Source organism: Hyperoodon ampullatus, assembly GCF_949752795.1.
Source record: "Hyperoodon ampullatus genome assembly, chromosome: 11".
In the NCBI taxonomy this organism is placed as follows: Eukaryota; Metazoa; Chordata; class Mammalia; order Artiodactyla; family Ziphiidae; genus Hyperoodon; species Hyperoodon ampullatus.
The window spans coordinates 24,672,366-24,697,359 of record NC_136924.1 but is presented as its reverse complement, the minus strand read 5'-3'; the positions used below and the strand labels follow the sequence as shown (position 1 = coordinate 24,697,359).

The following is a 24,994-nucleotide window of genomic DNA, read 5'->3' as shown; positions in this document are numbered from 1 at the left end:
GAGGGTTAGCAAAGCCCTAACCTACCTGAGACTGTTTCATCATCTATAAATTAAGGGGATTACACTAGCTGCTTTTTGAGGTGCCTTTCAAGGTCCTTCCTTTATGCCACATTATGGCATCCAAAGTTTCTGTGTGAAGAGATGATGATAGAATGAGTTTTTTCTTACAAAAAACAAAAACAAAAAAACCCCACACATAGGGCTTCCCTGGTGGCACAGTGGTTGAGAGTCCACCTGCTGATGCAGGGGACACGGGTTCATGCCCCGGTCTGGGAGGATCCCACATGCCGCGGAGCGGCTGGGCCCATGAGCCATGGCCATTGAGCCTGGGTGTCCGGAGCCTGTGCTCTGCAACGGGAGAGGCCACAACAGTGAGAGGCCTGCGTACCACAAAAACAAAAAACAAAAAACAAAAAAAAACGCACACATAGATAAGTAGCATATGGTATTTATAGAGAGGACTGGGAAGCTTGGTAGAAGTAAACAATTTTCCCTGGTCAAAGGTGTTATCCTTTCACTAGTTAACAGCCTCTGGAATAATAAAAACGTTAAGAATACACAATAAATTAGTGACTCTGATCTGTGCTCCTATCACCTAAACCTAGTGCATATACAAAGGAGATATTAAACTCCACTGAGACACAGCTGAGCAACAGTGAATGCCTTTAACAAAATACTTTTTTTTCCCCCCAAAATGACCCATGAACAGATGGGTCTATTTACAATTGCAGTGAGTTCCCAGATTACAGAGGCAAATGGAAACTCAGAGAGGATTCAGACAACACAACACCTACTGAGGTCTGGTCCACTCTGTGTCACTGTTCTACATGTTGGGAGATTTCAACAGAAATTGATTTCATTTCAATTTTACAAGATTTCAACATCCTTGTAAAGCTAACTTTTTACTAGTTAGCGACACCCAGAATGTAGATCATTTTAAAATGATGGGTGGTTTTAAGAATCTTCTCTATAAAAACAAAATGCCTTTAGGTATAAGGTAAGTGCATGACCCACTGAAAGTTTGTTTTGAGAGTAAGTAGATTTCAGATCCCTGAAATGTGCTAGACTCCTAGAGGACATCACAGGATTACAAGACTTGGTCCTTTTTTTCCTCAGGAACCCACAGTTCAATGAGATGATGACTTTAAACAATCTACTGGATTATGCTTCTCAGGTTCCTGCCTGGATCAAGAATCGTGTTTTTAAGAAATCGCACACTCTTACCTCTCCCCCTGCTTCCAATCTGCTAGCATCATCTGAAGTACTGGTCAGGTTTCCAGGGTGAAGGAGAGAATCGTCATCTTTGCAAGGACTGTTGACAGCTTCCAATTCATCAAAAAGAATATTGACATCCTTGGCCACTAGAATCAAAGTAAATACAAGTCGGGGTAAGAATCTGAGATCTTAAAAGCAATACTAAAAGTAAAGACATCTCGGGACTTTGCTGGTGGTGCAGTGGTTAGGAATCCGCCTGCCAATGCAAGGGACAGGGGTTTGAGCCCTGGTCCGGGAAGATCCCATATGCCACAGAGCAACTAAGCCCACGTGCCGCAACTACAGAGCCTGCACTCTAGAGCCCGCGCGTCACAACTACTGAGGCTGCAGGCCACAACTACTGAAGCCCGCATGCCTAGAGCCCATGCTCTGCAATGAGAAGCCACCATAATGAAAAGCCTGCACACTGCAACAAAGAGTAGCCCCCGCTTGCTACAACTAGAGAAAGCCCGTGCACAGCAACGAAGACCCAACACAGCCAAAAATAAAAATTAAATTAATTTAAAAAAATTAAGAGACTTAAAAAAAAAAAAGTAAAGACATCTCCCTTTGGCTTCATATTTTTTCATTGTTTCAATAACCCCTTGAATGACAGGTATATTATTTCCTAAGAGTAGCGGATGTCAGATGTAAAACATGTTTGACCAAACAGTGTCTTCATTAGGCAAGATGGACAATGTGAAGCAAAGTATCTTCATAGTGTAAATATAACTTGTCTTCCATGATAACAGGAGGTGTTATGTTTGTTTAGCTTTCCTTCATATAGTTGTTTAGTATAAGGTTCTTTAAGACTTCTAAGAACTCATTTTGTGTTGGAGATGACCTATATTTTTAAAATTTTTTGTTTTTATTTAAATGCCATACAACTTGCTAAGTGAACCCATAAATGTGCTACTTGCATAGTTCAGTAAGAACTGTGATTTTATTTCTCCTTTGTTACTTCTTTAAGGCCTAACAGAGAAAAGCTGATGCAGTAATAAAGCATGCAGTTAGGTTTTTTGCCTTTCTTCTTCCTCTAATCATGAATTGAAATTATGAATTGAGCCACTCAGGAACTCTCCCAAAAGACTCTTGATGCTAATATGTCAACAGATAAAGTACTGTATATGGAGTCGTAAATACAGAATACCACACTCAAATGCACACACTGTTGCAGTACCCCAGATAGCAAAGTTCAACACTAGTGGATGGGAAAATATAATGCCAGGTATGGGTCCCTTTGTTATTTTTTTATTGAAGTACAGTTGATTTACAATGTTTCAGTTGTACAGGAAGAATGTACATTCATATATATATATTCTTTTTCAGATTCTTTTCCATTATAGGTTATTACAAGATATTGAATATAGTTCCCTATTATACAGTAGGTCCTTGTTGTTTATCTATTTTTATATATAGTAGTGTATATGTGTTAATCTCAAATTCACAATTTATCCTTCCCTCTCTTTTGCCTTTGGTGACCGTAAGTTTGTTTTCTATGTCTGTGAGTCTATTTCTGTTTTGTAAATATGTTCAGTTGTATCATATTTTAGATTCCACATATAAGTTAAATATGATATTTGGCTTTCTGTCTCTGACTTCACTTAGTATCATAATCTCTAGGTGCATCCATGTTGCTGCAAATGGCATTATTTCATTCTTTTTTTATGGCTGAGTAATATTCCATTGTATATATGTATCACATCTTCTTTATCCATTCATCTGTCAATAGACATTTAGGTTGCTTCCATGTCTTGGCTATTGTAAATAGTGCTGCTATGAACATTGGGGTGCATGTATCTTTTTGAATTAGAGTTTTTCCCGGATGTATGCCCAGGATTGGCACTGCAGAGTCATTTTTAGTTTTTTAAGGAAAACTCCATTCTATTCTCCATAGTGGCTGCACCAATTTACATTCTCACCAACAGTGTAGGAAGGTTCCCTTTTCTCCACACCTTCTCCAGCATTTATTATTTGTAGACTTTTTGATGATGGCCATTCTGACTGGTGTGAGGTGATACCTCATTATAGCTTTGATTTGCGTTTCTCTAATAATTAGTGATGTTGAGTATCTTTTCATGTGCCTGTTGGCCATCTGTATGTCTTCTTTGGAGTAATGTCTATTTAGGTATTCTGCCCATTTTTTGATTGGGTTGTTTGGGTTTTGTTTTGTTTTGTTTTTTGATACTGAGCTGTATAAGTTGTTTGTGTATTTTGGAAATTAAGCCCTTGTCAGTCGCATTGTTTGCAAATAGTTTCTCTCATAGATTGTCTTCATAGGTTGTCTTGTTTTGTTTATGGTTTCCTTTGCTGTGCAAAAGCTTTTAAGTTAAATTAGGTCCCAGTTGTTTATTTTTGCTTTTGAGGCCCCTTCTTTATTGACTCAAATTATATGCCAACATTGAAGTTCACTTTTTTCTTTGATGCTTTAAAAACAGCTAAGGATTTTTAACCTATCAGAAGCTGCTGACCAGTATAATTTAAAGGAGTTTGAGTTCTATTTATCCAAGCATTCAAAAGATTATTCATTCTTTCATCTAAAAAAATTTTAGAGGTGTGCACACTATGTGTCAGGCACCGAGCTGTGCAGTGACTGTACCTTGGTGAATAAAAGTGATGTGTCTTCTTGCCCTTCTGGTAACAACAAAGCAAATAATCAAAGAAATGTGAAGTGTGCTGAGTGCTATAAAGAACAGAGTCTAGATATAGAGAGAATATAGATATAGAGAGAATAATGATAATGTACTTAGACGGGGTGACCAGGATCTAAAGCTGTATCCAAGTGTGTGATTTTGGGCAATTCATTTAACTGCAAGTTTTTCATTTGTAAAATAAAACAGGCATGGAAATAAAATGAACATTTATTGCTTACTGTGATAGGCTGAATCTGGACCCCAAAGGTGACCTAATCCCTGGAACGTGTGAATGTGTTACCTTATATGGGAAAAGGAACTTCATAGATTTGATTAAGTCAAGGATCTTAAAATGGGGAGATTATCCAGGATTATATGAGTAGGCCAATATAATTACAGGAGAGGCAGGAAGGTCAGAATGAGAGAGAGAGAGACACTGGAAGATGCTATGCTGCTGGCTTTGAAAATAGAGGACAAGGTCACAAGTCAAGGAATCTAGAAGACAGAAAAGGCAAGAAAGCAGATTCTCCCCTAGAGCCTCTAGAAGGAACACAGTCTTGCTGACACCTTGAGGATGTCTGACCTTCAGAACTGTAAGATTATAAATCTGTGCTGTTTTAAGTTACTAAGTCTGTGGTAATTTGTTACAGCAGCAAGACGTAACTAATACACTTACTAGAGGTTTTTAGGCTCTGAGCCTACAAAGGAAAAACATCATAATCTTTTCATACAATCAAGGTTTAGGAGCATCTACACTGGGCCAGGCACTGTGCCAGGTGATCAAGAAGAAGCACTAACACTTTTGAGGAAGTACAGTATGCTGTGGGAGATGTCAAAGTCAAAGACAACTTCCCTGACCACCTTATGTAAAGAAGATGCCCCTCACCCAATTACTCTCCATCTCTTCCTCTCCCTGCTCATTTCCTTCACAGCGTGTATCGTAGACTGTAATTATTTATTCATTTGTTTACTTGTATGCTGGCTGTCTACCCTATTAGAATATAAGTTCCATAAGGGCAGGGACCCTGTCTGTCTTGACTTGTGTACAGAGGTCCAGGCATGGAGTAAGCCCTCAACTCATATTTGTTGAATAACAATGACCTCGATGTGGTCCCTGTCTAATGATGTGTAAGAGTCCTATTTTCTCCACTGTTCTATGCCTCTGGGACCTTGCATACACGTTTCTCCAAACACAATTCTTATTCACAAGCCAGGAGCTCCAGAGTTTCAAGTAGATACCGGTTAAATTTTCAAAGAGATAGTGATGACTTTCTAAGTAGATATTGGTTATATTTGAACAATGGGGTAAAAATATTCTTTTAACAACATTGGAAGACCTGCTTACTATTTTCCAAATTCTACTGCTTAGCAGTGTGAATTTGTGTTCCCAACTTCTCACTGGTGGGACAGGTACAGAAAACTTCTTTGAGGGTGGCTGAGTATTATGTGAGATTATGTACACATTAGCAGGGTGGCTGACATATGGCAGATGCATAAGAAATGTTGGTTTCTTGATTTTAGACTCTGGGACCGTAAGTTAGCATTTTAGCATCATCAAAACAAAAAGGCAGAGGAAGCATTTACAAGTTGGAATGGTTATTTAGAGGGATGGATTGGGATGAGATGAGAGATAAAGGGGGAAGCTAAAGAGGACACTGAGATTTTTGTCTTGGTGACTGGATCTCACTGGGGAGAAACTCTTGAATATCCATTCATCCATCCATGAGAATTGCCCCTATGCTTTTGCCAAAGATAGAAAATTACCATGTCATCTTCCACCAGTATCACTTTTTGGTGTTGTCACAATCTGTTCAAGAAAGCCTTTGACATCTATGGTCCTCAACTGGCCCTAAACTGTCATCCTGAAGGCATCTGGTATGGTCTGGAGACATTTTTGATCTCAAGGGGTGGTGCTAGTCATATCAAGTGGGAAGAAGCCAGGGAAGCTGCTAAATATCCTACAATGTACAGAACAGCCTTTACAGCATAGAGTTCTCCAGCCCAAAATGTCAATAGTGCTGAGGTTGAGAAATTCTGCTCTACATTAAAGGCCCAACTATTTGATTCTAGAGGGACCAGCTATCTTAGGAAACGGGAGAGAAGCCCTTTGCTATCCTTATTGCTGCCCAAAAGAATTACTGTCTGGAAGTTATTATGGGACTGATGCTACCTGATTTCCACTCAAGGGAAATCAGTATGTCAGGCAATCTGATTTTTGGAGAATGAGTGGTATGAAGGCATTATTATTACCTGCCAGTCTCTCAAGAGCTTCAGCCTAAATTAGAAATGCTGAAGCATCAGAAAATGGTCAACTGATGCATTAAAGTTTTACTGAGCTCTGCCCACCAGAGCAACAGTCAGCTCTACCCACCACAGGTCCCTCCCATCAGGAAACGTGCACAAGCCTCTTAGATAGACTCATCCACCAGAGGGCAGATAGCAGAAGCAAGAGAAGTACAAACCTGCAGCCTGTGGAACAAAAACCACATTCACAGAGAGAGAGACAAGATGAAAAGGCAGAGGGCTATGTACCAGATGAAGGAACAAGATAAACCCCAAACAAACAACTAAATGAAGGCGAGATAGGCAACCTTCCAGAAAAATAATTCAGAATAATGATGGTGAAGATGATCCAGGACCTCGGAAAAAGAATGGAGGCGAAGACTGAGAAGATGCAAGAAACGTTTAACAAAGAACAAGAACAATGAAAGAACAAACAGAGATGAACAATACAATAACTGAAATGAAAACTACACTAGAAGGAATCAATAGCAGAATAACTGAGGGAGAAGAATGGATAAGTGACATGGAAGACAGAATGGTGGAATTAACTACTGCAGAACAGAATAAAGAAAAAAGAATGAAAAGAAATGAAGACAGCCTAAGAGACCTCTGGGACAACATTAAACGCAACAACATTCACATTATAGGGGTGCCAGAAGGAGGAGAGAGAGAAAGGAAAGAGAGAGAGAGAGAAAATATTTGAAGAGATTATAGTCGAATACTTCCCTAACATGGGAAAGGAAATAGCCACCCAATCCAGAAAGCACAGAGAGTCCCAGGCAGGATAAACACAAGGAGAAACATGCCGAGACACATAGTAATCAAACTAACAAAAATTAAAGACAAAGAAAAATTATTGAAAGCAACAAGGGAAAAATGACAAATAACATACAAGGGAACTCCCATAAGGTTAACAGCTGATTTCTCAGCAGAAACTCTACAAGCCAGAAGGGAGTGGCATGATATACTTAAAGTGATGAAAGGGAAGAACCTACAACCAAGATTACTCTACCCAGCAAGGATCTCATTCAGATTCGATGGAGAAATCAAAATCTTTACAAACAAGCAAAAGTTAAGAGAATTCAGCACCACCAAACCAGCTCTACAACAAATGCTAGAGGAACTTCTCTAAGTGGGAAACACAAGAGAAGAAAAGGACCTACAAAAACAAACCCAAAACAATTAAGAAAATGGTAATAGGAATATACATATCGATAATTACCTCAAACATGAATGGATTAAATGCTCCAACCAAAAGACACAGGCTTGCTGAATGGATACAAAAACAAGACCCATATATATGCTGTCTACAAGAGACCCACTTCAGACGTAGGGACACATACAGACTGAAAATGAGGTGATGGAAAAAGGTATTCCATGCAAATGGAAATCAAAAGAAGGCTGAAGTAGCAATACTCATATCAGATAAAATGGACTTTAAAGTATGTTACAAGAGCCAAGGAAGGACACTTCATAATGATCAAGGGATCAATCCAAGAAGAAGATATAACAATTATGAATATATATGCACCCAACATAGGAGCACCTCAATACATAAGGCAACTGCTAACAGCTATAAAAGAGGAAATCAACAGTAACACAGTAATAGTGGGGGACTTTAACACCTCACTTACACCAATGGACAGATCATCCAAAATGAAAATAAATAAGGAAACAGAAGCTTTAAATGACACAATACACCAGATAGATTTAATTGATAATTATAGGACATTCTATCCAAAAACAGCAGATTACACTTTCTTCTCAAGTGCACATGGAACATTCTCCAGGATAGATCACATCTTGGGTCACACATCAAGCCTCAGTAAATTTAAGAAAATTGAAATCATATCAAGCATCTTTTCGGACCACAATGCTGTGAGACTAGAAATGAATTACAGGGAAAAAAATGTAAAAAACACAAACATATGGAGGCTAAACAATACGTTACTAAATAACCAAGAGATCAAAGAGGAAATCAAAAAATACTTAGAGACAAATGACAATGAAAACATGATGATCCAAAACCTATGGGATGCAGCAAAAGCGTTCTAAAAGGGAAGTTTATAGCTATACAAGCCTACCTCAAGAAACAAGAAAAATCTCAAATAAACAATCTAACCTTACACCTAAAGGAACTAGAGAAAGAACAACAAGCAAAACCCAAAGTTAGCAGAAGGAAAGAAATCATAAAGATCAGAGCAGAAATAAATGAAATAGAAACAAAGAAAACAATAGGAAAGATCAATAAAACTACAAGCTGGTTCTTTGAGAAGATAAACAAAATTGATAAACCATTAGCCAGACTCATCAAGAAAAAGAGGGAGAGGACTCAAATCAATAAAATAAGAAATGAAAAAGGAGAAGTTACAACAGACACCACAGAAATACAAAACATCCTAAGAGACTACTACAAGTAACTCTATGCTAATAAAATGGACAACCTGGAAGAAATGGACAAATTCTTAGAAAGGTATAACCTTCCAAGACTGAACCAGGAAGAAATACAAAATATGAACAGATCAATCACAAGTAATGAAATTGAAACTCATTAAAAATCTTCCAAAAAACAAAAGTCCAGGACCAGATGGCTTCACAGGTGAATTCTATCAAACATTTAGAGAAGAGCTAACATCCATCCTTCTCAAACTCTTCCAAAAAACTGCAGAGGAAGGAACACTCCCAAACTCATTCTATGAGGCCACCATCACTCTGATACCAAAACCAGACAAAGATACTGCAAAAAAGAGAAAATTACAGACCAATATCACTGATGAATATTGATCAAAAATCCTCAACAAAAAATCCTCAACAAAATACTAGCAGACAGAATCCAACAACACATTAAAAGGATCATACACCATGATCATCCCTGGGATTTATCCCAGGGATGCAAGGATTCTTCAATATATGCAAATCAATCAATGTGATACACCATATTAATAAATTGAAGAATAAAAACCATATGATCATCTCAATAGATGCAGAAAAAGCTTTTGACAAAATTCAACACCGATTTATGATAAAAAGTCTCCAGAAAGTGGGCATAGAGGGAACCTATGTCAACATAATAAAGGCCATATATGACAAACCCACAGCAAACATCATTCTCAATGGTGAAACACTGAAAGCATTTCCTCTAAGGTCAGCAACAAGACAAGGATGTCCACTCTCACCACTATTATTCAACACAGTTTTGGAAGTCCTAGCCACAGCAATCAGAGAAGAAAAAGAAATAAAAGGAATACAAATTGGAAAAGAAGAAGTAAAACTGTCACTGTTTGCCGATGACATGATACTATACATAGAGAATCCTAAAGATGCCACCAGAAAACTACTAGAGCTAATCAGTGAATTTGGTAAAGTTGCAGGATACAAAATTAAGGCACAGAAATCTCTTGCATTCCTATACACTAATGATGAAAAATCTGAAAGAGAAATTAAGGAAACACTCCCATTTACCACTGCAACAAAAAGAATAAAATACCTAGGAATAAACTTACCTAGGGAGACAAAAGACCTGTATGCAGAAAACTATAAGACACTGATGGAAGAAATTAAAGATGATACCAACAGATGAAGAGATATACCATGTTGTTGGATTGGAAGAATCAATACTGTGAAAATGACTCTACTACCCAAAGCAATCTACAGATTCAATGCAATCCCTATCAAATTCCCAATGGCATTTTTTATGGAACTAGAACAAAAAATCTTAAAATTTGTATGGAAACACAAAAGACCCCAAATAGCCAGAGCTGTCTTGAGGGAAAAAAAACGGAGCTGGAGGAATCAGACTCCCTGACTTCAGACTATACTACAAAGCTACAGTAATCAAGACAATATGGTACTGGCACAAAAACAGAAACATACATCAATGGAACAAGATAGAAAGCCCAGAGATAAACCCACACACCTATGGTCAACTAATCTATGACAAAGGAGGCAAGGATATACAATGGAGAAAAGACAGTCTCTTCAATAAGTGGTGCTCGGAAAAGTGGAGAGCTACATGTAAAAGAATTAAATTAGAACATTCCCTAACACCATACACAAAAAGAAACTCAAAATGGATTAGAGTCCTAAACGTAACACCGGACACTATAAAACTCTTAGAGGAAAACATAGGAAGAACACTCTTTGACATAAATCACAGCAAGATCTTTTTTGATCCACCTCCTACAGTAATGGAAATAAAAACAAAAATAAACAAATGGGACCTCATGAAACTGCAAAGCTTTTGCACAGCAAAGGAAACCATAAACAAGACCAAAAGACAACCCTCAGAATGGGAGAAAATATTTGCAAATGAATCAATGGACAAAGGATTAATCTCCAAAATATATAAATAGCTCATGCAGCTCAATATTAAAGAAACAAACAACCCAATCCAAAAATGGGCAGAAAACCTAAATAGATATTTCTCCAAAGAAGACATACAGATGGCCAGGAAGCATATGAGAAGCTGCTCAACATCACTAATTATTAGAGAAATGCAAACCAAAACTACAATGAGGTATCACCTCACACCAGTTAGAATGGGCATCATCAGAAAATCTACAAACAACAAATGCTGGAGAGGGTGTGGAGAAAAGGGAACCCTTTTGTACTGCTGGTGGGAATGTAAATTGATACAGCCACTATGGAGAACAGTATGGAGGTTCCTTAAAAAACGAAAAATAGAATTACCATATGACTCAGCAATCCCATTACTGGGCATATACCCAGAGAAAACCATAATTCAAAAAGACACATGCACCCCAATGTTCATTGCAGCACTATTTACAATAGCCAGGTCATGGAAGCAACCTAAATGCCCATCGACAGACGAATGGATAAAGAAGATGTGGTACATATATACAATAGAATATTACTCAGCCATAAAAAGGAATGAAATTGGGTCATTTGTTGAGATGTGGATGGATCTAGAGACTGTCATACAGAGTGAAGTAAGTCAGAAAGAGAAAAACAAATATCGTATGTTAACACGTATATGTGGAGCCTAGAAAAATGGTACAGATGAACCGGTTTGCAGGGCATAAATAGAGACACAGATGTAGAGAACAAACGTATGGACACCAAGGGGGGAAAGCGGCGGGGAGGTGGGGGTGGTGGTGTGATGAATTGGGCGATTGGGATTGACATGTATACACTGATGTGTATAAAATTGATGACTAATAAGAACCTGCTGTATAAAAAAAGAAATTAAATTAAATTTTAAAATTTTTTAAAAAAAGAAAAAAGAAAATGCGCAGCTGAACATGTGGTCAGTAAGAAGACTGTAGAACATGTAAACACTCCACAGAATAAACATGTGCCCTTTGTCAGTATTTCACCATTGTCACTGATAGATCCACTTTTACTACAAGGTAAGGTTTAAGAACAAAGTACAACCTCCTTTGATGCAAACTTTCATTCTCTTCTTTAAGAAAACCCCCAACTCTGAAGTTCACCTATTTTTAGAAATCTATTTAACAAGTAGTTACTGAGTACCTACCCTGGGCAGACACTGTGCTGGGCTAAAAGCTGGGGCTTAAGTACTGGACATGACAGGCAGGACCCCTGACCTCACAGAGCTCACGGTCCAGCCAAGGTGGGAGCAGGGCCTCTCCCTCTCTGGCACAGACGTGACACATCCTCTTCAACCAAACAAGGTCACTTGTTAGTGGATCCCATTACCTCCCTCATACTTCTTTTCTCGAATAAAAAAATGTTTGATAATTATCTGCCTGGTAGAATTCTGCAATTAGGCTCATTAAATAAGAGAGTCCAATGTTCAGAGAAGTCAATTAAGAATGGCAAGAGAGAGAAAGAGAGGATTTAAAAATTCCATGCAGACCAGGTATGGACCTGCGTTGTATTCAGACTCAGGAAGGGCTGTGTGGACAGAACTTGGCAGTTAACATGGGTCCCAGTAGGTGGGTACCATGCATTTGGGAAAGCAAGAGAGATCCCCAAATGATTCTCTTTTGCAAAAAGCAGGCATTCAGCCTAAAGAGACCCAGGAACCAAACAGCAGGGAATCACATTTAACAACCGAACAAGGGTCAAGAAACTCAAATTGCCTGGGAGACCAAAAATCAGCTACAGCCTCTGAGTAAAGCCACAAACTCAGCATAGAAAAGAGATTTCTGAGTGCTGGCTTGTGATACTCTCCCAGAATGGAGGCATAACAGAGAAGGCAGAGGACCAGGAAGCAGGAGATGCTGACATTCTTCCTGTGTGGGAAGGCAAATTTGCCGCCGGAGTACTGAATCTACTCCTCAAATATCTGCAATTATTTCAATTATTCCTTCAGTGAAAATCATTTGGGATGTTAGCGATTATTCGATTCTCTTGGGAAAAGAGACTGCAAATATACCGCAAGGGCTCAAACAAACAAGTGAACTGATTATCTTCTGTCACTTGTTCATTAAACCAACATTTAGTTTAGGTGCGGGAGGTATAAACATGACCAAGACATGAGTGGGAAGCCTCGTACTTCCAGACAAGAGGATTAAATTGAGGAATCAGTGCTATAAAGGCAACAAAAAAACAAATCGCAAATGTTTAGACTGTTTTAGAAACAGTCTAAAAGAGTAAAAAATAAATTCCAAAAAATCAAATAGTTCGACTCCCTGCTCTTTTTAAAAAATAACCCCACCTTGGCATTATAGTTCAGGAGTACTTTAATCTCAGTATTTTCTGATGCAGAGAAAATAAAGTGAAATTATAGGTCACTGAAGAAGACAGGAAAGGGCTGTGCAGTATAATCCAAGTATCTATATTTGTTCTCCAGCGTGCCAGTTCATTATACTATTTTTATCCCGAGTTCCAAATTATTACATCTGATGGGCAGAATTCTGAAGGTATTACATATTGACCTCAAAGCCTCATTAGAAAATGAAAAAAAAAAGAAAAAAGATTGTTCATGTCTCAATTTAAACACTTACCTGGCTGTTTTATAACCAGTTCATCTTTAAATTTAGGGTTCCTTTCAGGTGAAGACCCAAGGCAGCTCCAAATTTGACACAAGGGCTAGCAAAGAAGAGGTGCTCAATGCCCGTTTTAAAAGAAAAGCTAGTTTAAGATGATATCAATTGCCATTTTTTTCTTATTCTAATTATCTCAGTGCCATTGCTTGAAAGAATCTGTTTTTCTCTTGGATTCAGAGTTAAGTAGGAAGAAAGTGGGAGGGGACGACAATTTATTCAGAGCCAACCAGGTGTGAAGGATGGTGAGGCTTGTTTTCTCCTTTCATCCTCAGAACACCTTATGAGACAGGCAGTAGGAGAAAGAAGCCAGGTTCAGAGGTGCTAAGTATGGTCACACAGCTCATAAGTGACAGAGATGAATCTGAACCCAGGTCCGACTCCCAAATCCAGGCTATTTCTAGCTGACTCCTTGGTTTTGTGGAAAGCATTCTACTGTTCTTAAATCATGTTTGGCTTTCAAGAACAGGAAGTCATTTAACCAGCAAACGGTTGTCACAGTTTTAACATTTATCTGAATAAAGCTAGACTTTACATCTGTAGCCCAACAAGTCTGACTCTTACAAACTTAACAAATAGATCAGATTAAATGTTTTTTAAAAATTCAGGAAAACACACAGCCTCAGCACAGCTTTGAGAACCTTAGGCTGGGATTTTAAAAACCAAACACTGCTTAGCATTTATATGGCACTAGCAAGACTAGGACCCTCTAGAAGTTCACTACTCTTCAAATGAATCTGATAACGTCCCTAAGGCAGAGATTGCCTGGTGGACCAAGAAGAAGAAAAAGTAAGCCTAATTTAGAAAACTCAAAATAAATCATTGGAAAGGACATAAATCCTTCCTTAGCTGGCTTTATTCCTTTCTAATAGGTCAGTCATTTTCAAAGTGTGTTCCTGGGAACCCCAAGATTCTTTTGAGGAACTTCAGGGGCCATGGAGGCCAAAAAGGAAACTGCGCAAAGTCCTACACCTTTTACCCCTACCTACTCCAAGCAGCTCAGTTATCTGTCTTACACAGATATTATATGTGATAATATAATATATAATTATATTCTAATTATATAATATTTATATTACATAATATCAATATTATTGATATTATATATAAAAATATATGGGGGGGAAAAGACAGATTCCAACTTTTAAAAAGTTTGGAGACCTCTGCTACTGTGTTATGGCAACAATTAAATAGGTATGTTAACATTTCCCCAAAGAAAAACTGGGATAAGCAAGCTGGGGTTCTAACGGTTACAGATCTGAGAGCAGGCACTTTTTTTCTGCCGTGGAAAGTTAACTTGAAATGCTTTAAGATTCAAAATGTGCCTTTAAAAAAACAAGTCATGAGTTTTTAAAAAATGTGTGGTTGGGAAGGATGCTGTTTATAAAATTACTGAGCATACACGACGGCATGGGGTACCCACAATACACTCTGCAACGGGGCCAAGATCCTTAACTTGTTCCCAAGACAGCGTGTTCCTTAAGAAGAGCTCCTCTTGCAATTGCTCCATTCTAAAGAAAAGACAGACACCTTGGTCACTTCTGTAACAAGGCAGCTAATGATGGCACCTCTTACAGCACTGGGAACGATATTTAGAGAAGGACTGTATACCTGATGCAAACTTTGCTCAATAGCCTCGGTTCCCTTTTCACAACTAGAAACAAGATCAGTGATGTTGTGCATTAAAAATCCTAAAAGTCTACTGACCATAATTGTCCCTTCTCTGGAAAGAGCGTGAGCTTTGGATTTAGACAAACCTGAGTTCAAACACTAGTCCTCCCACTTACTATTAGATTGGGTTCTTTAACTTGTTCAAGCTTTAATTTTTTTACCTTTTAAGTGGGGATATTACAACGTACCAGAGAGGATTGTTGAGAGGAATGAAGACAAGGTGGCCACCAACATGTCCACAGCTCTTACCATGTGCCAGGCACTAAGGGCTTTGCATAGATTGTCTATAACTGCCTCCCTTTTACAGATGTGGAAATTAAGGCAAAGAGAGTTTAAGACTAAATAAACTAATACAGGTCAAGAGTCGGCCACAGAGTTGCCAGACAAGATGTTCAACTGATGTCAGTTCCTCCCTCTCTCCCATCTTCCCCTTTGAAACAGCATAGCCATGTGGATTAAAAATACAATGGGAACTCAGGGCTCAAGACACTGGATGCAAAAGGACTCACTGGATGTCACTGAGAAATGACCAAGTCTCATCACCCACAGAAGCAAGAGCACCACCAATGTGGGAACAGCTATATGATTGCTTAGGGGCATATGCAGGCACAAAGGGTCTGACTATAGTGTAACAATCATCCAATAATCCTTCCAACCTCCCAGTTCTCCTTCCAAATACTTTGCTATTTGCTCTCTTTCGTTCCCTAGTCCATTAGAACCTAATGGACTATATCACAATAAAGTCTGTCAGGGTATGAATGCCACTCAGGAGGCCCCATAGTCTATACAGTTGGTCCTCTATATCCACAGGTTTCCCATCTGAGGATACAACGAACCCATCTGCAGCAGACAGTTTCATTTCAGTCATTGCTGACATTCCCACTCCTCTACCTCACATATCCAGAACTGCACAAATGTTCTAGAGGTTCTGCAAACTACTCTGGTCTCCCAGCTGCTCCACTGGCTACTGCTGAGCTGCCCCCTTTGTGAGTCTACAGTGGAATTCACTCACTCATGCATTAACAAAATTTACTGAGCAGCTACTATACTCCATACTCTACTCAAGGAACTGGGTATACAACAAAGAAACAGGAAGATGAGACTGCTGCCTTCCCAGAGCCTCCAAAGTTCCCTGAATGCTGAAGGATCTGTTCCTTCCTCAGGATGCAGAATCTCAGCCATGGCTGGCAGTTCAGGTGGCCCAGGCACAGTCCCCCCAGGCACACAACACAGCCACTCCCTCTCTTCCCACCCACCTACAAGAAGCCATGCTACCACTGCAGGACACTCCAAGGAAGCCTGTCTTAGGACATTCCTCCTGTCTATTTCTCTCTCTCTCTCTCTCTCTTCTTCTCCTATCTAAGCATCAGGCACTCAGGAACTCAGACTTTCAGAGAACTAAAGGCAGGAACTTTAGGCAACACAAAACTCTGCAGAGGACTTCCCTGGTGGCACAGTGGTTAAGAATCCGCCTGCCAATGCAGGGGACATGGGTTCAAGCCCTGGTCCGGGAAAATCCAACATGCCGTGGAGCAACTAAGCCCGTGACCCACAACTACTGAGCCTGAGCTCTAAAGCCCGCAAGCCACAACTACTGAGCGCACATGTCACAACTACTGAAGCCCACATGCCTAGAGCCTGCGCTCTGCAAGAAGAGAAGCCACCACCATGAGAAGCCCGGGAACCAAAATGAAGAATAGCCCGCGCACAGCAAGAAGACCCAATGCAGCCAAAAACAAGCAAATAAATAAATAAACTTATTTTTAAAAAAATAACTCTGCTGAAACAAAGGCGTTGAAGAGACCTGGCTGCTAACTTGGGATGAGAATAGAAAGGGAGGGAAAAAAAACATGAAGGAAAAAATACACACACACCCAAACACAAGTATCCCCTTACATTAGACTGCCACATATAAAGGCTTTTCTCCTAGAAAGCAAATGGGTTGCTTTCATTTTGAACAATAAGACAAAGTTTTTCCTGAATCTAACTGTGCACCAAAACGTCCACCACTGCTTTAAAGTGTTATGCCTAGTACAGTACCTGGCATAGGACAGGTGAGATGGATACATGAATGGATGGGTAAAATAACTCTTTCCTTCCTAAAGCCATACATCTGATATGGAGGAAGTTGAAAAACAACTTATGGATGGTTAACCATTCTGAGGCATCTTCTTCTGAACAGATGAAGCTATACTTAGGCATAAGCAATATCGGAAAAAATGTAAATGTATTTTACAGTGTAGAAGCATGGTAGAGGAATTCTTGCATCAAGATGTAACCACATAAGAATCAAATTGTAAAAATCCAAAGTGGTTCATTTTTTCCTAATCATTTTTATCTCACTTTTTATTTATCATAACAAGGACTGACATACAATGAAATATTGACTTTATCATATATTAATCATATCTCCTGGGGAGGTATATTCACCTTTAAAATGGAGAAAATAGTATCTATTAATTACGGTTGTCTTAACAATGACAAGAGACAGTAAGGGAGAGCACTTACTATGATGGCTGCTAAGACACTCAAGAAATGTTTGAAACATGCACACACACACACACACACAGAGTCTTCTAGCCCAATCTTGAAGGTCATACATATATGTCCACAAATTCTAAGAAACAGTGAAATATTTCCATCATCCTGCTAACTCCAATAAAAACATTTGTAACAGACAAGGAGTTTTACTGATGTTCAAATCCTATATTTTTTACATTTTTTTATATTTTGGTCTTTCAAAGCTTTCTATAAACAATCTAAGGCACAGTCCCTTGAAGAACCAAACCATGTGTTTTTATACTTAGAAATTTCAATGAACTGGTTAAATACCTGAATCATATTTGGAATCTCTAGTTAGACTCTGAAGGTAGATAAACGGCCTAAATCTTTCTTACCAGAGTTGCCCCAGACTGTGTGGACAGCTTCCCAAACCTACTTAGCATAAAACTTGTTTTTTAAACAAGAAAATAAACAGATTAATTCTCAAACATTGGAAAATTCTTAAACCTATAAAAACTTGATTTGCTTTTTAAAATGAATATTTCCTTTTTCTTGTTTTTAACTTTAAATATCAAGTTCTCACAAACTTGTACTCTTCTACTTATTCATAAAGAGATCACCATTCTAAACTAAAACACAATTAACATCATAAACAAATGTGTTTTTACTAAGGTGTGCTCACAAAAATTATGATAAAAATAGTCTTATGAACATTTAGTTCATTTTTTTACAATAATACTAGCTTTTTGATAAGTAAGTTTTTTTTAAACATCTTTATTGGAGTATAATTGCTTTACAATGGTGTGTTAGTTTCTGCTTTATAACAAAGTGAATCAGCTATATGTATACATATATCCCCATATCTCTTCCCTCTTGCATCTCCCTCCCTCTCACCCTCTCTATCCCACCCCTCTAGGTGGTCACAGAGCACCAAGCTGATCTCCCTGTGCTATGCGGCTGCTTCCCACTAGCTATCAGTTTTACATTTGGTAGTGTATATATGTCCATGCCACTCTCTCATTTTGTCCCAGCTTACCCTTCCCCTCCCCGTGTCCTCAAGTCCATTCTCTAGTAGGTCTGAGTCTTTATTCCTGTCCTGATATAAGTTCATTCAGCCCTAAAAAAATTGAAGTTCATCTCCTATATCTGCATAGAAGCCAGCTTTTATCATTTATTTAAAAAAATCCTTTCAGCAAAATATAATCTATCATCTTTCAAATCAAAGGAAGTAATTACACAATTTTATAACTTTCCATGAAAAGTTAATTTCTTTCCAATGTCTATTAATTTGATTTTTATTCTCCCGGGGACATTTTTTCACTTTTATTCAGTAACCTAGTATGAAGGGATTGCCCACCCAGAACAAATAGTTGGTCCTCTTATAGTCTTCATTAAAAATATTTCTCTCAGAAGCAGCCTCATCTTCATCAATTCCAGGATCCTTCACCTCAGTGTTTAAACCCTACACCAAGTACATTCATGAAGGAATTAAATGAAGGGTAGGAGACTCTCCATTCCACTCTGGTCTCCATTATTTATCTTATTACGTCGGCACTTAACTTCTCCCACCCTGAGCTGTCCTACCTGTAAAGTGGACATACTAATTACCCCATAAGGTCAGGAGGGTAGTGCAATGACAAAAGGGGATAAATAGTACTAAAATGCTTTAAAATGTTCACAGAAAATATAGAAATATAAATATAATTTAGAAATATGTATTTCATTGTATAGAAATGCAATGTCAAAAAACTAAAAGTAGCAAAAGATTGCAGTAGTTCTTTATACAATGCTCTTCCAGTCTACAGTCTTCAAATCCAATATTACATAATACTATTTGATATTAATAGACTAACATTATCTAGAATTAGAGCTCTGACAGCAAAACACGAATGCTGATGACTTAGTATGTGATACTGCAGCCCTATCCTCAATGCTAAATCTCTAACTTGAGCAAATGTATTGATTATGATAAAGTTCTTAGTGAAAACTGTATAACAATAAAATAGTGGGAGAAAAGTAAACCTTGATTAATCAAAATGCTTAGAAAAGAGGAATTTACTTCTCGGTCACAGCCCAGCATCAATGACTCCAATACCCATTTTGGAGAATAAAATTCTCCTCATTTCAGCTTACTGCGTCAACATTTACTTCTTACTACTGATATCTGAGTGAAGGAATAGTATTCTGTTTTCTTAAAGATTTTTCTTTGATTATGATTAATCAAGGAATCTAAAAAAATATAATACCCAGTTACTTACTAAATATTATAGCATACTAAATATACAGAATTTATAATCCCTCTACAGTTTTCCCACTAGGCTTCATCGAAGACCCCAAAACTATGTGGTTCAGTTTCAAAAATTAAACCAGCATTTCACTAACCATCTCTTCTGGTATCAAAATTATTTTACACAGCATCTCTTTTAAGACATCATTTTATTTTAAAGCTTGGGATCTAAGGTTTCTAGTTTAATTACCCCTCCCAAGTGTTATAACAGTTTCTCCTTTCACGTGAGTTTAAAATTGGAGTGAAACTTACTTTCTTGTATTGCATTAAGAATCTCTGAAAAGTCCACATCACTCTTTGGCCCGTCAGGTAGTATTTGCATATCCAGCTGGTAGCTTTGCAAATCCACACCTCCTTCTAGAGAAAGGAAAGATATTCATGGAATTTGCACTGGTTATCAGATAGCCCAGCATCAGGGTCCCAAGGAGAAGCAATGTCAAAATCTAAAAAGAACAGCCAGCTGGTTTGCCAATGATCCTCCCACGTGGACAAATGACTTTTAAAAAATGAGGAACATTACCAGCCATTTGCCCCTTATGGGACCACAAAGGTTTAATTGTATTTCCAAGGCAAAAATAAGGCAATTACTTTATTAAAATACCACATACTTCATAGTATTTATGGATGATTTCCTAGGTGAAGAATATAATATGCTAGCCTCCACCCAAGGACATTTAAAATTATTCTCAGCTTCTACATGGCTAAAAAGGGACATTCACCACTAATACTTTATGAAACCATCTTCCTTAAAATGGTAATAATTTATTTAAAGGAAAGGATTTAATATTCTTGATATCACAGAAAAACGGTATCAATTTTTTCTCTCACAGTTGGACTTCCCCTGTTATATCATTTACTTTTCAATTATACCAGAATACTTTAATTTATTCTATGAAGTAGTTAAGGCCCTTGTACTAGGTTTGCCCAATGTATTTCTGGTGTGTTCTAAAGAAAGAGGGTTTTTTTATGCTGCTCCACACACCTATACAATATTTAAGGACGTCAAAGAAACCAAGATATCAAAAAGTAGCTTTATCATTAATAATAATAAATCTCTGAATGCTTCTTAAAATAATCAGTAAGAACATCTCCAATCTGATGAGTCTGGAAGGGCTAAACGTCAGTGCTAAAATAAACAGAGAGCCTGATAAATAAAATGGGGCACACTCTAGCTTCCAAAATTTTTGTAGAAATAATTCTTTTATAAGCCCAGGAATTATTCTTAGCCTTGAATAAAATTTCAGTTACATCCCTAAAACTCAAGAAGAATAAGACACAGTTACTATCTTACAAAAACACTCATTCTGGAAGGGGGATGGACACAAGTAACTATAATAGAAGGTGAGCTTTAGGAGGGCAGGAACTTTTGTCTTCATGCTATAACCTATCACTTAGAACAGTGTCTAGCACAGAGTAGGCCCTCAACTAATGTAGATGGAACAAATTTATGAGGATATGCAGTACTTATGAAACAAAGGCAGGAGAGTAACAAGTAAAGCTATAAGCTCAGATTCTGGAGGCAGACAAACCAGCATTCAAATTCTTACTAGGGAACACCAAATCTCTCTAGATCTTAGTTTCCTCATCCATGAAATGGGTGATAGTAACAGTCACACAGAGTAGCCATGAGGACTAAATGAGATAATGCATGAAAAGCTCTTAGCTGTCATAGCACTCAGTAAATGGAAGCCATTACTATTATCATCCATAATAATTTATTATAGCAACACTGGCATTTCTACAGAAACTATTCAGCCATTGAATAATGAGAAGGAATCCATAAGTCAATTATTTGGGACCAGCATGCATTTAGAGTGACAGTTAAGCACTGCAGACACAGAAGTGAATTTTTAAATGCATGCATTCAGTTGGCTCATTGCAAGGTCTGAAGTTATTGGTGAGACTAAGCTTCTCAATGGAACGGAACAAAGATGTCTTCCTGCTGGCCCAGAATTTAAATGGGCTATCTGTTTTTTTCTCCACCATGGCCAGCTACCTTGAATGGGTAGGGAAAAGTTTTGATGCTTTTCAACCTCTACTAAGGCTAGTCACCTTTGTTGTGCTCAATAACCAAAGACCCAAAGACCTCACAATGACATCGACAGGGGAAAAAAAAAAATTCAATACCACTTTTCAGCCAGGCTGCGTGCTATGTACTTTATTATCTCACTTAGTTTTTACTCTAACCTTGAAAAGGAGGTGCAGTAAGAAGTAGTAATTTGCCCCAAAAAGCTACTAAGTTGTAAAGATGTAATACCAACCCATGCCCTTAACTGGTCTTTAAAATCACACATACCCAAGCAGTCAAAAACACAGGCTGTTAGAAATAAGAAAATTTACCAATTTTCACTGGACTTAACAATAGTCCACGACTTCGGACCAGGACAAAAGTCATTACATAACCTAAAAAGCAAATGACTTCTAAAATAGCCTAATAAATAGAAGCCCAATTTATTTACTTGCTGTTTGTCACAGGAGTTCATAAATTCATGTGGAAGTAGTTATGACTATGAAATAACTGTAATTTTTCATAACTAAAATTCCATAATTTTTAATAAATTTTTTGTTAGAGGACAGGTAAGAGCATAAGAAGTCACAAAAGAAGCAATATAAAGAGGCATTCAGGTCATCAAAGTCTGTCTTTAAAAAATATTAAAGACGTGGGGAAGAAAAAAGTGAAGAAAGTGGATATAAGGATACAGATAAATATATAGATATATCTCAAGTACACTAAAAACCACACCATTTTATATGACTAGAAAAGGAAGAAAATACTGCATTAGGTACAGAAGTTCTCTCAGCTGTGAAATGGGTATATTTTGTTTTATTCTTTATTTTTTTCTATGTTTGTCACAATACACAAAATATTTTAAAGTTATTTAAAAATTCAGATTGTGGCAGTAGAGGATATTAAGTTTTTAAAATTAAGGATTCAAGACTTAAAGACTAAGATGTTAAACCATTAAGGAACTAATTTAATAAAAGTATAATAAAAGTTTTTCCAAATTAATACAATTCTTAACCTATATAAGTCAAATAGCTCTAAATTGCAAGATGCAACATTCTATTCATATTAAACATTAAGATTGCATTTAGAATCCTTAAAATATAAGGCATTTTTCTTCCTCTGCTCTAGAAGAAATACAAAATCTATTTATTTTATGAAATACAAGACGTATTTCATAAAGTACAAAAAAGTGTATTTTATGAAAATACACTTTCATAAAATATAATGGTCTGGAATTTCTGGCAGTAAGTCATTCACTAAAGTCTAAGATGATGAAGTAGGGGATGCTGTAAAACAAGGACTTCTGTACACTTTCCTAAATGGAGAGTGATCACTGGACGAGGATATTTTCAAATGAATCCGCCAAGGTGACAATTTTCACCTTTAGCACGTACTGCCCAAGTGAAAGAGACTGAATAACTTCAATATACAAGAAGTTGTGTGTCTACTTTGGACTTTTGATATTTAATTAATCATTGTTAATCCTGTAGTGTTGGTGTGATTTCTAAAAGTTGAGAATTGGACTTCTTCCTATGGTCATGGATGTCTCTGACTTTGAGTCAAAACACAAAGCTCTGAAAAAACTAGTCAAGAGGGTGAAGATGTTATGGTTTCAAACTGAAGGGCCTCAGTAACTGACATGCAACTAAGTGCAATCCGAAGAAAAGGAAACAAATAAGTTACATTACAGAGGGAAGCTAAAAAGATTTCCTAAAGATGTGGAGAACCTACTGAACAATTTTTAAAAATGAAAAATAGGAACAAAATTCATGTGATCTCCAAATTTACCTTTAGCTTTTCTCACACTTGATTGATAGGAGTCATTAAATTCAAATCTTAATTGTGATTTGTAGTATGAGTAAAACTGAAAGTAGTTTCGATAAAAAGTAACCTTGATAACAGCACGTGCATTCAATAAAACGTCTTCAGCTGAGCAAACATCTTAAAAATTCACTTTAGATTTGTACCTAGCATACATGGATTTTAGCTAAATGCTTATATACAAAAGGGACCAAAAGAAAGCTTCAAATATGAACTTCTTAGTTACCAAATACGTCGATTCCTCTCCCATCCCAACCATCTCTGTCTACAGAAATCCCTTTCTACTTTTAAGGCCCCTCCTAAATGCTCTGTGCTTCAAGCATTTCTTGATTCTAACAAGTAAATACCCTTTTTCACCCACTGAACCCATATAACTGTCTATATTTTATCTTTTTTACAGTACATGATTTCCATCAAAGTTACCTAGCACCGTGTAGACACAGACAAATGTGAGTTCCTAGTCCTCCCTGTCTAGATTTCTTCCTCATCTCTAGCACCTTCGACTAGATTGTAACTTGATGCAGGCCTGGCTCCAAACTGCGTCCACCTTTTTGTCTCCTACAGAACCTAGGACAAGGCCTTGAACATATTAGTTTCTCGGTTAAAGCTCTTTTACAGCAATTTCACATTACTAGCAACAGCAGTAGATACAGACTAAGAAAATGTCCCAGTTTTCCTTTCTAGTCCACAACTTTAACACATCTTGATAGGTTATCTATAGACCAGGGGTCCCCAACCCCTGGGCCGAGGACGGGTACCTCGGAGGTGAGTGGCGGGGGAGCGAGAGAAGCTTCATCTGCCACTCCCCACTGCTCGCATTACTCCCTGAACCAACCACCCGACCCCGGTCCGAGGAAAAGTTGTCTTCCACGAAACTGGTCCCTGGTGTCAAAAAGGTTGGGGACCGCCGCTATAGATGACTATGAAAGACATATTCTAAATCATACATTTGCTCTTCCCTTCCCTTCTTCTTAAAATTTGTCAAACAATAAAGAAAACCTTCAAGTACCAAAGAGCTTGTAATGAAAATCAGCAGTGGACGACTCTTCTTCAACCCCAATCCTATTTCCTCAGTCCAACCACTTTTAAGAGTTTCTGTTTTTACTTCCTTTAGATCTCTCTATATGTGTATCCCATTGTTTCTTGATCAATTTTATACAGTTGACCCTTGAACAACTCGGGTTTGAACTGCATAGGTCCACTTATACAGGACTATTTTTCAAGAGTAAATACTACAGTACTTAAGAGTGCATGTGGTTGAATCCGCTGATGGGAAGGAACCACTGACTGGGAGAGCCAACTATATATTATATGCAGATTAACTGCCTCCCCCCATTGTTTAAGGATCAAATATATGTTACATAGTTTTCTGCTATGATACAAGACAATATAACTTACTATTACTGCCACTCCTCCTTGCCCCCCACTCACCCATCAAATAATTATTATCAATAGAATTTTTCTATTATATTGCCTTAGTATAGTGGCTTTAAATAAATTACTTAAAATTCAATGTTTTTGTTCAATCAAATACAGATGATCTTATATTTGCAAATTAACACAA

General features: G+C 37.7%; 1 protein-coding gene across 2 annotated transcripts in view; it reads right to left on the bottom strand.

Annotated features, from left to right (window-relative positions):
* ANO4 (anoctamin 4) overlaps nucleotides 1–24,994 on the bottom strand; it is a gene marked incomplete at both ends in the record, with an annotated part of 224,573 nt that overhangs the window by 186,080 nt on the left and 13,499 nt on the right. Inside the window, 2 exons of one of the 2 annotated variants that reach the window (XM_079714090.1) lie at nucleotides 1,225–1,361; nucleotides 19,854–19,958. In XM_079714090.1, coding sequence (XP_079570216.1) covers nucleotides 1,225–1,361; nucleotides 19,854–19,958 — 242 coding nt within the window. The remainder of the gene's footprint in view (nucleotides 1–1,224; nucleotides 1,362–19,853; nucleotides 19,959–24,994) is intronic. The other variant, XM_079714091.1, reaches the window with a different exon arrangement.